Consider the following 12,618-nt stretch of genomic DNA (forward strand, 5'->3'; position numbering starts at 1 on the left):
TAAACACTAATAAAGAAATTCAGATTTGTGATAAAATATCCACTGTTAATCAACTCATTAAAGTACATCATTCTTCATTAATGGTTTGCTATAAAGACATGAGTATTTTCAAGGACAGGTCCGTTGTGTGTCTTACGGTACTAGCCATTTTCCAGGTTGATCTGTAGTGCTGAAGTTACCAGCTGTAGTGTTAGCCTAGAGTACACCCCTGTACTTCTTCTATTTAGAGAAGCATCCATTATTCATCAGTCCCTCTCCCCCGGTGGTGCATCATAGTTGCCTGAGAGCCCTTTTCCTCTTTCCCCCTCTTTGCTCTCCTCTAATCCAGAAAAGCTATCAATTTATTGCATTTTCTCCCTTATCTCTATCAGACTACATAGCATGCCCAGAGCATCACCCCAGAATGCAAGACACTATGAAAGACATATGCACATTGTTTGGTTTCCGCTCTGCAGAATCCTCCTTTAACTCAATACCACCACCATCTGTATTATCCTGTGAAAAAGAAAACAAAAAATTGTCACCTTGTCAGTATTTTTGACCACATGTTTGCTTGTAAATTCGCTTAGTACATAGTGCAATTTGGTCTTCTTAATCACACAGTTGGTGCATAATTATATATCACATCAGCACAGTTATGAACAGATTCTTAGGAGTTGCTGCAGTTTTTTCAAATTATATTCACAATGAAATAGTTGTTTTCTTGGAAAGACATGTGGATCACTGCAGTTCTGCAATATTTACAGGTTACAGTCTGGTATCAAATGCTCCGGCCTTCCCACTGGAGTATGTCCCGGGGCATTTGATGAGCTTGTCTGAAGATGGCAGGAGGAGAATGAACATAGGAGGAATGAATAATTCAGCAGCTTCTTTGGGGAGAGGAGGAGCAGCATCATGGGTAGAGACTGAGCATCATGAAGGGAAATGTGTGTAGGAAATGTGTGTAATGCTACTCTGACCTCCTGAGATAAAATTCTTGGGTTAAAAATACATCACTTTTGTCATTACCTTAGTTTGCGCGTGAGAAAAAATTTTTCTGTGTGACTGACCACATTTTTTTTTCCAACAATGTCTTTTTATTAACGTTTTCCCAAAACACACAAATAACAAATGTATCGAAAAACAAACCACACAAAACAGAACAAAAAAATAAATAAATAAAAAACCCAATACAAAAAATAAATTGTCACACTCAGTGTCATTTCTTGAGATTGTCTACATTTGTCTTGGTATGGTCTTTACTACAGACAAATTGGCTGGGGTCAGTGGCTGTAACTGCCAGTTGTTGTTGGATTTTTTTTTTCTTTTAAATCATTGGACTGGAGTTGATTTTGAATCAAGCCTGTGAAGATATTGGCATTTAGTCACTAACTTGCTGCCTTCATAATTGGTTATATCTTGGTTGTATATGATATAAATTTTGATAAGCAAATGATTCTGGCAGTAATTATAATGCTGAGCACTACAAATATTTGTGGGTCTGTTTGCCAAATATCAAAGGTATTAAGTCCTGCCACATATCATCATGCATGTTCAATTCCTCTTGTTTCTTGTCACCTTCTACATTTGGAAAAAACAAATTCCAAAACATTCCTATAAAATAAGTAAGAGTTTGTCACAAGTTTGGTCAAACCAATGTAGGAAATAGCCAGGTATATACACAAGAAGAATGATCTGCTAAACATAGTTAAACGACATGAATGTTTGTGTTAATATTTTAAAGATTAAGGAATTTAAAGCACTTGACCTTTGGCCAAGCTACACCCCCCTTAGTTACTGTTGCTAACTCAGACAAGCCACCGCAGTTGATTGTAGAGACTCTACCGCAGCAGCCGCTTACACAGTGCTTGGCCACTTATCTTTATTGATTAGCTTGCAGCCAGTGGCAGTGGCTAACATCGGCATTCATTGGGTAAGCTCTGGGGCTAGCTAAAGGTCCTTAAGTTAAGGAAACTCATTGCTGCTAACATTGTTATTGATATTATATGGCTACATTGCTAAGACTATACGAGATATTGCATTACCTTGGAACAAATGTAGACATCCTTGTTTGTAGTGGTAGCGTTGAGTTGGCTGTATGTTCTGCTAGAGAGTTTAATCCACAGTAGACATTTGCCCATGTTTTGTTCAGCTTTTTGAAATGGGATAAACTAAACCCTGTTGCTTTGTGTTTTTGGGATACCTCATGTTGCTGTTGCAAGTGCCCTGGGCTCATTGTTTGGCCATTTTTGTATATCTTAAATGACTTCAATAGTTCAGATAACAACAGAAGTTTCGCCAGTTCTAATAGTTCTCTAAGGAGCTGAGAATGATTGTCCAAGTCAGGGAAGTCAGTCGTTGAATCTTATTGGTTTGTTTGTGTTTGAGGGCGGGGCTTACCCAAAAATGAAGTGGATGCTTGGGGTTTGGTATTAAAGTTGTTTGTTGTTTTTAGACCAATGGGTCAGTCATACTATCCATGGAATGCTGTTGAGCGTTTAAGGAGTGAAATGAGGATATGATGTATCCTGGTGAGTGTCATCAACCCACACCCTGCACGGCAAATGTTTGTCCTGTATCCAGGCTATATATGAGGTGACCTTCACTTTCAGTGTGGACACTTCGATAGTGAACTGCAGTCTGACTAAAGACTTGCACTGTTTTCTGCTCGGTATGTCAGATCTATATGGACATCTGATTTCCCATCAGGCCTGCAGGTATTTGCTCTGTCAATTTGTATTTATTGTGAATTTTCATTCAGTCTTTGCCAGAGTCTGTGTGTGATTACTAGAGAGGTGTGCTTATGTGTAGGTGGTGGATGAGGTAGCCTTGCAGCTGTGTCCATCTGCGTTTTTCCTGCAGAGATCCACTACAACCTACATTAACAAGATTTAGTATGTACACCTCCTTCTGATATAATGCCACTTAACAGCTGAGTCACAAAACTTTGATGTCCACTCTGAATCAAGAGTGTTGAAAACTGACTGATAATCCTTCCAAGAGACTTTTGTCCTTTTGGTTCTCCTTTAACATTTAATGGTTACTGCAGAAGAAGGCCCATCACATGTCTAGTAAAACATTCACTGTGCTCTATCATCAGTGTTTCCACTGGGAGAATCTCTGTTCTCGTTGCTGTTGTCTTGATGTTGCGGGTTAATGTACACCATACACAGCTGTCAGAAAGTTGTTAATCTTTGTCTCTTTAATGCGGTGACGAGTAAATGTTTAAAATGATCCTTTACCTTTCAGTTTCTGGAATGTGTGTCTCTTTATGTTGACACAGGACAGTTACTGTGCCACTATTGTATGGAGTAGTCAATTCCGTGTGCTGAGGCTTACCTGGTAAGCTTTCTGGTGACTCTTTCAACCACAGACGAGAGCAGAGATTGGACTTGTGACATTGGATGTACAGTTGCGCTATTTGTTTTTCTTAAATGACCCTGCTACTGTCTCTATTCTGTCATGAATAGAGTTAACAACATTACTGCAGTAATCTGTTCCTCTGGAGACTCTGTTTGGCTGAGGGGAAAGTGAAAGGGCAGTGAGGCACTGTCTGAGTGGATTGGCCTGAGCCTCGCATGCCTTTTAATGTCTTTAAAAGCTTTTGTGCTATACCACTGCTGAGTCTCTGTACTAGCACAGCCGTTTATCTACTGTACTGTCTTGTTTCCTGCTGTCTGAAAAATGACTATGACACAGGATATAATTTACTCCCAATTCAAGTTTGTAGATTCTGTTAAGTTCTTCTCTCACAGCTTTTACACTTGAGGTTTTTGATACAACAGGAAATCATTTGATTCTTTAAGACACTGTTATAAGAATATATACATCACTTATTTTAATTATAACTTGACGACATAGAGTTGATGTTGGTCCGTGTTGCGTCTTACTGGTATCAGTTTGATCAGATTCGGTCGATCTTCACTGTAAAAATCAGTTGAGTGTGTCTTGCATATCAGTGTAGTGTCCATTTCCGTGTCACCTATGCTCATATCATTTCATTGTTTTGTCCCGGTGTCACTGGTGTGTAACACGAATTTAAGGTTTTCTGATGAGGTCGGAATGGAAAACATGGCTCACTGGGTGTGTCTGTGTGCTTCTGCCTTTAGCTCGAGATGCAGATGAGCGGGAGAAGTGGATCCATGCCTTAGAGGGAACTATCCTCCGTCACACCCTTCAACTCCGGGTATGTAAGCACATGTGTATGAACATATCTAATGTTTGCACTTCATAAACACAATGAGTGCTTTTGCTGTTAATCTTCATGTTTGCACTCCTGGTAATGCTTGCTTTTAAGTCAGCATCTACTTTTTTGTTTTTCATGTTTTGTTTTGTTTTTTTAAGTAAGCACGTCAAATGTAAAAATGTGCAGCTATTTATAAAGTGAAGGAGAGGTATGTTGAGCAAGGTTGGTATGATAAATAGCAAAGCTGTCACCATAAAATTGCATGTATTGATTTTCCTCATATTCATTTGGGTGAACTTGTTGGGACTTTACATATCAGGTGTTGTTCTCAGCACTTTTAAACCTGAACCTGACCCCCCCTCCCTTTTTTTTCTGGCTTGACAACAGAGCAGTTGAGGGTTGGTTATCTGTGTCGGCTGTATAAATAAAAATAATGGTGACATTTACGTCATCATAAATGGTGTTTTGGCAATACATGGCAAGCGTGTTCCAAGACCTGGCTTTTTAGTTCAATGGAACGTCTGCTTAATAGCTGGCTGACAGCCTTTAAGTCTCTTTGGTGTTCTTTCTCGGTTTTTTTATGAGTGCTAAGTAGGCCTTTTTCAGTTTTCAATACTGCAGCTTCTTTTTATTCAGTTGTCTCTTCCGTACTGCTGTCCTGAAAGGCAAACTTTCCTGCGTGCGCCTTACTTCCATCATCATGTACTCGTCTTCTCCTTTTCATGCTCATAACCAACCTTTCCATTCCCTCTCACTCCCACCTAACATTTTCCTTCCTCCCTTCTCTCCCTCCCTCCCTCCCTGGCAAATCCTTCTGATGTGCTACGTGTGCCTGACTGTTCAGTGCGTGCACGCACACACATTTGCTCACACATGCAGTGTTAACGTGCTGCTGTCATAGCGTCATGTGACCCAGCGCGAACCAACCTGAGGCCCGAATGCTTGATCAACCAAACCTCTGCTGCCTCAGCCAATCAGAGAAGCTGTTGATGCTTGTTCCTGTCAGTAGTCGCTGCTGCTTTGTGTGTTTTCGCTTCTGCCTGTGTAAGAGGAAGTGTGCCTTTCCTGCCAGGGGAGGGTCCTGGATTAGTTCAGCTCTGTCTGTCTTGTACTCAATGCTCAGCTGATAACAGCTGCTGAAGGATGCATTGTAGCTAGACCGACTTCCCGGCTATCCCTCAGTTTTGAAGGCTGCTGTGGTTGATGTTTGGAGGCCGCACTGGAGTGCACGAGGAGGAATTGTGCTCTGTGTCATTGTGCATGAGAAGGAGGAGCTGAGAAGAGGGGGGATATTAATTTCACTAAAGCTGGTGATTTGTTGTTTTGGCGAGAAGAAAAAAGCTGAGTAACGGAGCCAGAAAACGAACTTGTGTCAAGCCAAATGGCCTGAGAGATGTACAAGCTTTAATGCAGCATGTCCATTGGAGCAAGGCACCCAGTAAGTAAATACACACACAAACAAACACAAAAAAAACATCACTGCACCACAGTTGGAAAGACCCAAACGGCTGCAGTGCGCTGCTGGGGCATCAGCGTTTTAAAGTGGGTCACACTGTCGAAAGACAAATAGAGCAGGGGGGAGGGGGAGGGTGTGAAGGCAGTGTTGTTTGTGGAGTCTGGAGTGGTTGGATGGGTTTATGTGTGTTTACATGTAAGACTTGGCAGACTGTCCTGAAATATCCCCTCTGTCACAGGGGCAATCACTGTAAGAGGTGAGAGTGAGTGAAAATACTGACAGCAGTACAGTGATTTATCATGAAACAACCACCTGTGTTTGACCGGTTGCTTCTAAACTTTTTTGGCGTATGACAATACATGAGATCTGTTTTTCATGTCTCGTTTACATTTTGCTCCAGCTCCATTTTCGTGATTTAAGTTAATTAATTTTCACATGCATCCAACGTGCAGTAAATTCATTTATTTATTTTTATTACATTTTAACTCAACTCCTCTAGTTGAATTTCTTGGTATCATGCACAGAAACCTTGTACGATATAATTCCTACTTGTTTTATAACTACTGTCATGAAGGCTTAAGGTGATTTCCTGTTGTTTACTTCCAAATACATTATTCTTAAGGTTTCACGGTTTGTCCATTGTATTTAGAGCTTCCTGGAAAAGTGCTTTCATTGCCCTGTATTTTGTTTTTTGCCGTCAGTCTCTATGACTCACAATTCGTCTCGCCATGATGCAGTTCTTCTGAACTGAATCATTTTTTTCAGTGTGCTCAGAGATCAAAGAAGACAATTCTCTCTTACTGAGATGACACGAGACCACAGTAATCAATAGAACACGCTCAATTCAGTGTCTGCCCTTTCTTGATTTTTACTCAGGCGGCCATGTGGTCATCTACTGTCTTTGTAGTCACACTCACAGTGACGCTACCTTTGACCCTTTAAAGAAGCATGCCTCAGTGACTGTAGACTTCATGTCTGCTGCGGTAATGCAGACTTTGTTCTCAATAAAGCAGGCATGTTTTCACAGTTTAGACTTTAACAGCTTGCTGCCCAGAGAGACTGCTGACGGTGTTTGGTTTTGGGTCAATGGCTTTTCTTCACATTCCTATAAGATCATCTTCAGGAGCAGGAAGCTCCCCATTCGGACACAGAGAGACAATGCGACGCAGCAGATTCAAAGCAGCCGTGACATCCTGCATGGTTTGTTCAGACACTGTTTTTGTAAGAGAATGAGAATTTATTTTGGGGTCATTTTTAAAATGTTTCTATCAGCATGAAAATGTCCATGAAACATTTCTAATGTTTCATGGATGACTTTGTGGTTTATGGTTACTGTTGTATAATGGGAAATTGACACACTGTGGTAGTCATCTCCTGAATCATCTGACTTGATGTACAGAAGTTGTGTTGTCAGAGTGGCTGAGTGGTTTTTCTGTTGACAACCTTGATATGGCTCTGGATATATGGCCAGAGTGATATTTTTGTCTTCTTTTTTTTTTAAGGAGTGCCATGTTTGTGTGTTTTTGGTTGTGTGTCACAGCCAACTGGATTGTTCTGTGTGCACATAAGGCTCAGACAGACGCAGACAGATGCCCCGTCACGTCCGCTCTGCCAATAGTTTAGTAATTACCTTTTAATGGATATTACGTAATGAAATTTTCTGTTCCAGAGTTTGTGCATGTGCATGCAGTCTGGTGGGCTATGAGGCAAAGCTAATTACCAAAGAATGAATCTGAGTGCACCTCAACCCATTAACACACATCGTCGTCTGTCACTGTCGGGAACTAAATGCTCTTCGGCCTTGAGATACCTGATTTAGTTTTGTTGGAGCTTGAAATGTGCTTGCCTATTGTCAGTCAGGCAGACAGACCTGCTGTGCTTTCATGACAGCCTGCCTTTCAACAATACTATACATATCTCCCTCAGTACAGTACGTTGCTGGAAGATTCTCCTGAACTGGGGATCTTTCTGTGCACTGTTTTGTCTTTCACAAAATACAGTTTACAAAGCAGATATGTCCGGGAGGGTGGGTGTCTTTTTTTAATTAATGGACAATATCTGTATTTATGACTATGGATTATTGGGAGTGCCTGTAAATGTGAATTTGAATATGTAAATACTTGCACAGCTTTTGTCGTGGTTTGGTTAGGGCTGCTCTCATGCTCTGCTTTGTTTTCCTGTCCTCAGGAGGCAGAGACAGGATTGGTCCCAAGTGTTCAAGACTTTGACAAGAAGTTAGCTGAAGCTGATGCCTACCTGCAGATTCTGATTGACCAGTTAAAGGTAAATCTTTGCATGTCAAAACATCGACTCAGTGTCATCATTTAATTTGCTAGTGTATTTCACATGTTCATACTTATATTAGACACACTGAAAGTTACTACTGACTTTAAAGAAACTCAGAAAAAATTAGTTTCAACTGATGCAATGAGTGATCATTAACTTCTATCTTGATTATTAACCGGCCATAATTCATCTGTGCCACAACTGTCCTCTTTATTAACAAAGCACAAGCTATTGAAAATGAGACACATGGCGACATAGTGGAAAAGTAGAAAATTGCGCTTCAGAAAGCAGATGCACATCATCATGAGTAAGAACATCGTAGCAAAAGCACTTCAAGTGTCCCTTCTTAATGAGACCAGCTCGCTGCTTGCCACATTATTGGTAGAGATTCACCTTCTGATCCTTTGAACACTTGAACTGTGGATCCATCTGCGCTCATGTTCCATCTGTCTTTTACTGTCCACTCACATGTCTTGCTCTCACACAGCTGTTTGATGAGAAGATCAAGGACTGCAAAGAGGATGAATCACGCAGAGTGAGTATGAGCAGAACCGTGCTGTTCTTGTGTCTGCGCTCTCTAGTCTACACTTCTGTCCTTCATTAGGAGACATGGCTAACAACTGTGGAAAGGCAAACGATGGCTCTCAGGCTGGTGCAGATTTTACATATCTGGTGCTTGTCAGCTTTTAAAATCACACATTTTAAACAAGTATAAACACTACAAGTTGCATGTCAGCATGTGTGTTGATGAGCTCATTAATTTAGTATTGGCACTTCACCAAATATATTGATATATTGAACACAGAAGTGCTGAAATTCCACCACTCGTTTCTCCAGGTACACTCACAAATATCCTCAATTGACCTTTTATTTATTTATTTTTATTTATGGCCAAGACTAATTTCCCTAAGTGGGACAATAAAGTATATTGTATTTATTTATTTATTTTTGTTAGGACATATCAGAACAATGAATTTGTATTCTGCCTCAACAACAGTTGAGTAATTTTCTGTCACTCAGAAAAAAAAAGTTAATGTAATGCATAATTATTAAATGATGCATTACATGCATACAAATGCTGATTTTCATTATATAAACTCTGTTTCAAAGGAGTAAGCTGTCTTTCTCATTCATGATTATTAAAACATTAACATTACAGGGTTTTTTGTTTTATTTTGTTTTTTGTGTGTGTTGGGGAGGGCAAGTAGCTATCTGACCCTTTCTGAACTTCTTTATGTTCAAGATTTATTCTCTGCCCATCGATGTGAGGACTCGGGCCTCAAATAACTTCTCAGTTGTGGGTGAATGCTTTAAGAAGATGTTACTATTATTTTAATGGGGGTTTTTTTTCTAGTTGTGGTTTTTTGTTATCAATCTGTTTGCATCAATAGTTCTGCTTTTGATTGATGTGATTTCTTCTCTTTTACAGAAAATTGAGAATTTGAAACAAACTACTTGTGTAAGTCAGACCTTCACATATTTCACTTCATCGCAGTGTCGAGGAAGTCTGCTGCTCCTGATGTAATGAGATTAAATCAATTCTGTTTTTCTCTTTCAGAGTATGGTAGAGTCCATAAAGCACTGTATTGTACTGCTGCAAATTGCAAAGGTAAGCACAGTTTAATTGCATGCTTGATTTCCCCCTCAGTGCCGTATGCTCTACCATTTCACCATAATCATTGTTCTTGTGAGACCACAATGGTGTGCACTGTGAGTTACCTTGCATCCCTGGGGTAGTTCCCTGCTTACATTTGCTATCTGGGTTGGTGGTTGATGAGGGTGGAGCCCTGTGCTTGTTTCATCACATCTCTGAAAGAAAGTGGAGCAATAATTTCTGCTTCATGTGGCCTTTAGTTGACGCTTATCTTTTTTTTTTTTTTTTTAAATAAGGAACATTCTTGCTCGTGATAAACTTTGGAGGAAAAGCAGCAGAGGGAAGTCCAGCTTTCCATGATAGAGCAATTTTGTTCTTTCTGATGAAGAAAGGGGGATTCTGATATGTGATGAAATGATCACGGCATTTGTCAAGTTATTATGAAACTCCATGTGATGAGAGAGATGGACTTTATTTCTCTCATCACCTCAGCTGTTCGAGATGCTTTGAAAAATGAGTCTTGAACGTTCCTACACAAGCAGTCTAACACTGTCTTCTTAAAATTTTAAGGACCAAAGTAACGAACAACAACACGCAAACGGACTTATAGTAAGTTTGACACTTTCTGTCCATGAAAAAACTGAAATCAAATAAAGTGCTAACTTTCTTTACTGCTCAATTTACCCTCTGGTAGAAAAGCAAATAAATCGGGTCTCTGTCGTGCATGTCGTCTAATTTGGAGATACGCTCTCGCTCTGACGCTCTTTCCCTCATGTCTGCCACTACAATCCTCTTGATTAAGTTAACACTTTCCTGATTTCATCTAAGGTTTAATTTTTAAGCAATGTTTGGGAACTATTCTTTTCTTCATCAACATACCAAATGTGTGTGTGTTTGGTACACAAGATGTGAATTGTTGCAAAATGATTGTATGTGTATAGAATTTGCATGTATGTTTGCACACGTGAGTGTATGAGTGTCGCACATCATTTCACTCACTAATTAGAGTCCACTAATTCACCATTGATTTTTTGTGCACACGCTGCCCGCCTATTGAACCACTGAGCACTAAAAGCTGTAAAGCCACACAGACAGCACTTTACAAGCTCTGCAGGTACACTTTAATGGTGAAGGATGTATCTGGGGTTATGCATGCTTTAGCTCACTTGCTCAATTTACATGGATGACAACTAGTTTCCTCAACATTCACTGGTAGTTTTTAAATTGTTTTCATACTCGGAGGCACTTTTATCTTGTTATTCCTTTCAGTATTGTATTGTTAAATGGAAGAGTGACGCAAAGCTTTCTTCAGATAATTTGTCAAAGCATTACAGAGAGTAAAGCCTTTGTAAAAAAAGAACTCTTCTGGACAAAAGAAATTCTGACTATTGTGCTTTGAGTGTAAGCTGCCAAACAGTATGTTAAATGGAACAGACAGCCAGATTTCTTTGCTGAGATTTTCTCATCTTTCTCGTTCAATTTGCAGGTGACATGCTTACCTAAATATTAACTTGGCTACAGTGAAATGCATATCACTGCTGAGGTTGTGCAAGTGTTGAGGTATTGAAAAAAAGTACAGCACAGAGGCTGCTAGACTGGAAAATGGAAGATATGGCAAAGTAAGTGCCGAAGTGCAAATGAAACATGTACTAAGAGATTAAACCCCACTGGAGCATGAACGGAACCTGGCTAGTAAAATAATGATGTGAAGCCTCTGCAAGCATTGGAAAATGTTGGTAATTTGAAATAGTAGTAGATATTTCTGGTACCCAGAAAATATAGTGTTCTTCTTGGGGAAAGAATCCCACATAAGGCAGAAAGCTCATAGGGCAGCATTGCTCTTATGGCTGACCTAATCTCATAGTCATTAAGTACAGTATTATGCTGTATAAATAGCACATCATAAGCTCTCTTCTCGAATAACTGCATGTGTCAATATGTCAGCTTTGTGGCAAATACATTTGTAAATGTTCATCACGCTTGCCCGTGTTGTGAAGTATAAATTTGCTGTAAGCTGTAGTTGAAAATATTTAAAATGCAGGCAGCATGTTTGATTGACCCTGTCAAGCACTGCCGGGCAAATTGTTATAAAGAGCAGAAATCATTTAAACCCAGCACAGAGAAAGTCTGTCTGGTATTTATCTGTCAAAATAATTTATGTACTGTGATTGACATCGGCATGCTGCGCCACAAGAGCTACTGGCTGCATCAATACTGTATTGACTGGAAAAAAAACATGCATTGATCATAACTCTGGGTTAAAAGTTTCTTTGACTGTTACACTCTCTTAACCCCCAGCTGCTTTGCACCATGTACTTTTGCTTCAAATATTTATTGCAAGACCACAGGCTGGTCCCCTCTTCATAGACCCATGAAGCGGAAATTGGCAATAATTAGGAGCTTTCGATTTTGTGATGTGAAAGCACATGGAGGAGGCCAGCACTGATCTGAAAAGAGCAGAGATATAGCAACAGTATCTGGGATAGGACATTTGAAGATAGGAGGAATTTATTGGAATTGAGGGAAATGAAGCTGCACTCCCTGACCAGGCGTCGCTGTGACATTTTCAATGTTTGGTCTGATTTGTGTTCAGATATATATTTTTGCTGACTGTTGGTACCATAGTCACTGTGCTGAGTCACTGTTCTTGTTAATTTCAAATTTTCTCAAAACATTGAGGAGAAAGAAAGCAGTCAAAGTAACAAACTGCACATCGGGTTTGAGTAATTGCATAACACATCAAAATGACTAGATGTCATTTCAGTGCTACCAAGAGCCCTGAGGGCCCGCTGTAGGGGAGTACGGGTCGATACTTTGGCTTTAGATGGCTTTGTTGTCAGTGTTGCTATCAGTTGGATGATGTTGCGTTGACCCTCTTACATTGAGCCAACTGTGTGCTTTATTCATGTCTGTTTATCATTTTTGTGTCCCTCTTTAAATGCATGGATCCGTGGAGTAAATGTGGCACTCATATGGGCCATCCAAACAAGTCCCCACTGATTTTATACAACAGGGAAATAAAGATCCAGAGAGTTTACACATGTTACAGATGAGGTGGAGTTCACCCAGTGGAGTTAATTAACTCCTTTTAAGGCTGGAAGGTTGCTCACACTTCAA

At 40.0% G+C, this 12,618-nt stretch overlaps 1 protein-coding gene across 5 annotated transcripts in view; it reads left to right on the forward strand.

Annotated features, from left to right (window-relative positions):
- Nucleotides 1-12,618, forward strand: part of osbpl9 (oxysterol binding protein-like 9) — a 40,322-nt gene that overhangs the window by 17,664 nt on the left and 10,040 nt on the right. For 3 of the 5 annotated variants that reach the window (XM_030084098.1, XM_030084101.1, XM_030084102.1), the window contains 6 exons: nucleotides 4,089-4,165; nucleotides 7,809-7,904; nucleotides 8,395-8,442; nucleotides 9,337-9,366; nucleotides 9,466-9,516; nucleotides 10,072-10,110. In XM_030084098.1, coding sequence (XP_029939958.1) covers nucleotides 4,089-4,165; nucleotides 7,809-7,904; nucleotides 8,395-8,442; nucleotides 9,337-9,366; nucleotides 9,466-9,516; nucleotides 10,072-10,110 — 341 coding nt within the window. Of the gene's footprint in view, nucleotides 1-4,088; nucleotides 4,166-5,200; nucleotides 5,604-7,808; nucleotides 7,905-8,394; nucleotides 8,443-9,336; nucleotides 9,367-9,465; nucleotides 9,517-10,071; nucleotides 10,111-12,618 lie in introns of those variants that run through there. The other 2 variants (XM_030084100.1, XM_030084099.1) reach the window with 2 other exon arrangements.

The sequence above is a fragment of the Salarias fasciatus genome, chromosome 23 (assembly GCF_902148845.1).
Source record: "Salarias fasciatus chromosome 23, fSalaFa1.1, whole genome shotgun sequence".
NCBI classification, from domain to species: domain Eukaryota; kingdom Metazoa; phylum Chordata; class Actinopteri; order Blenniiformes; family Blenniidae; genus Salarias; species Salarias fasciatus.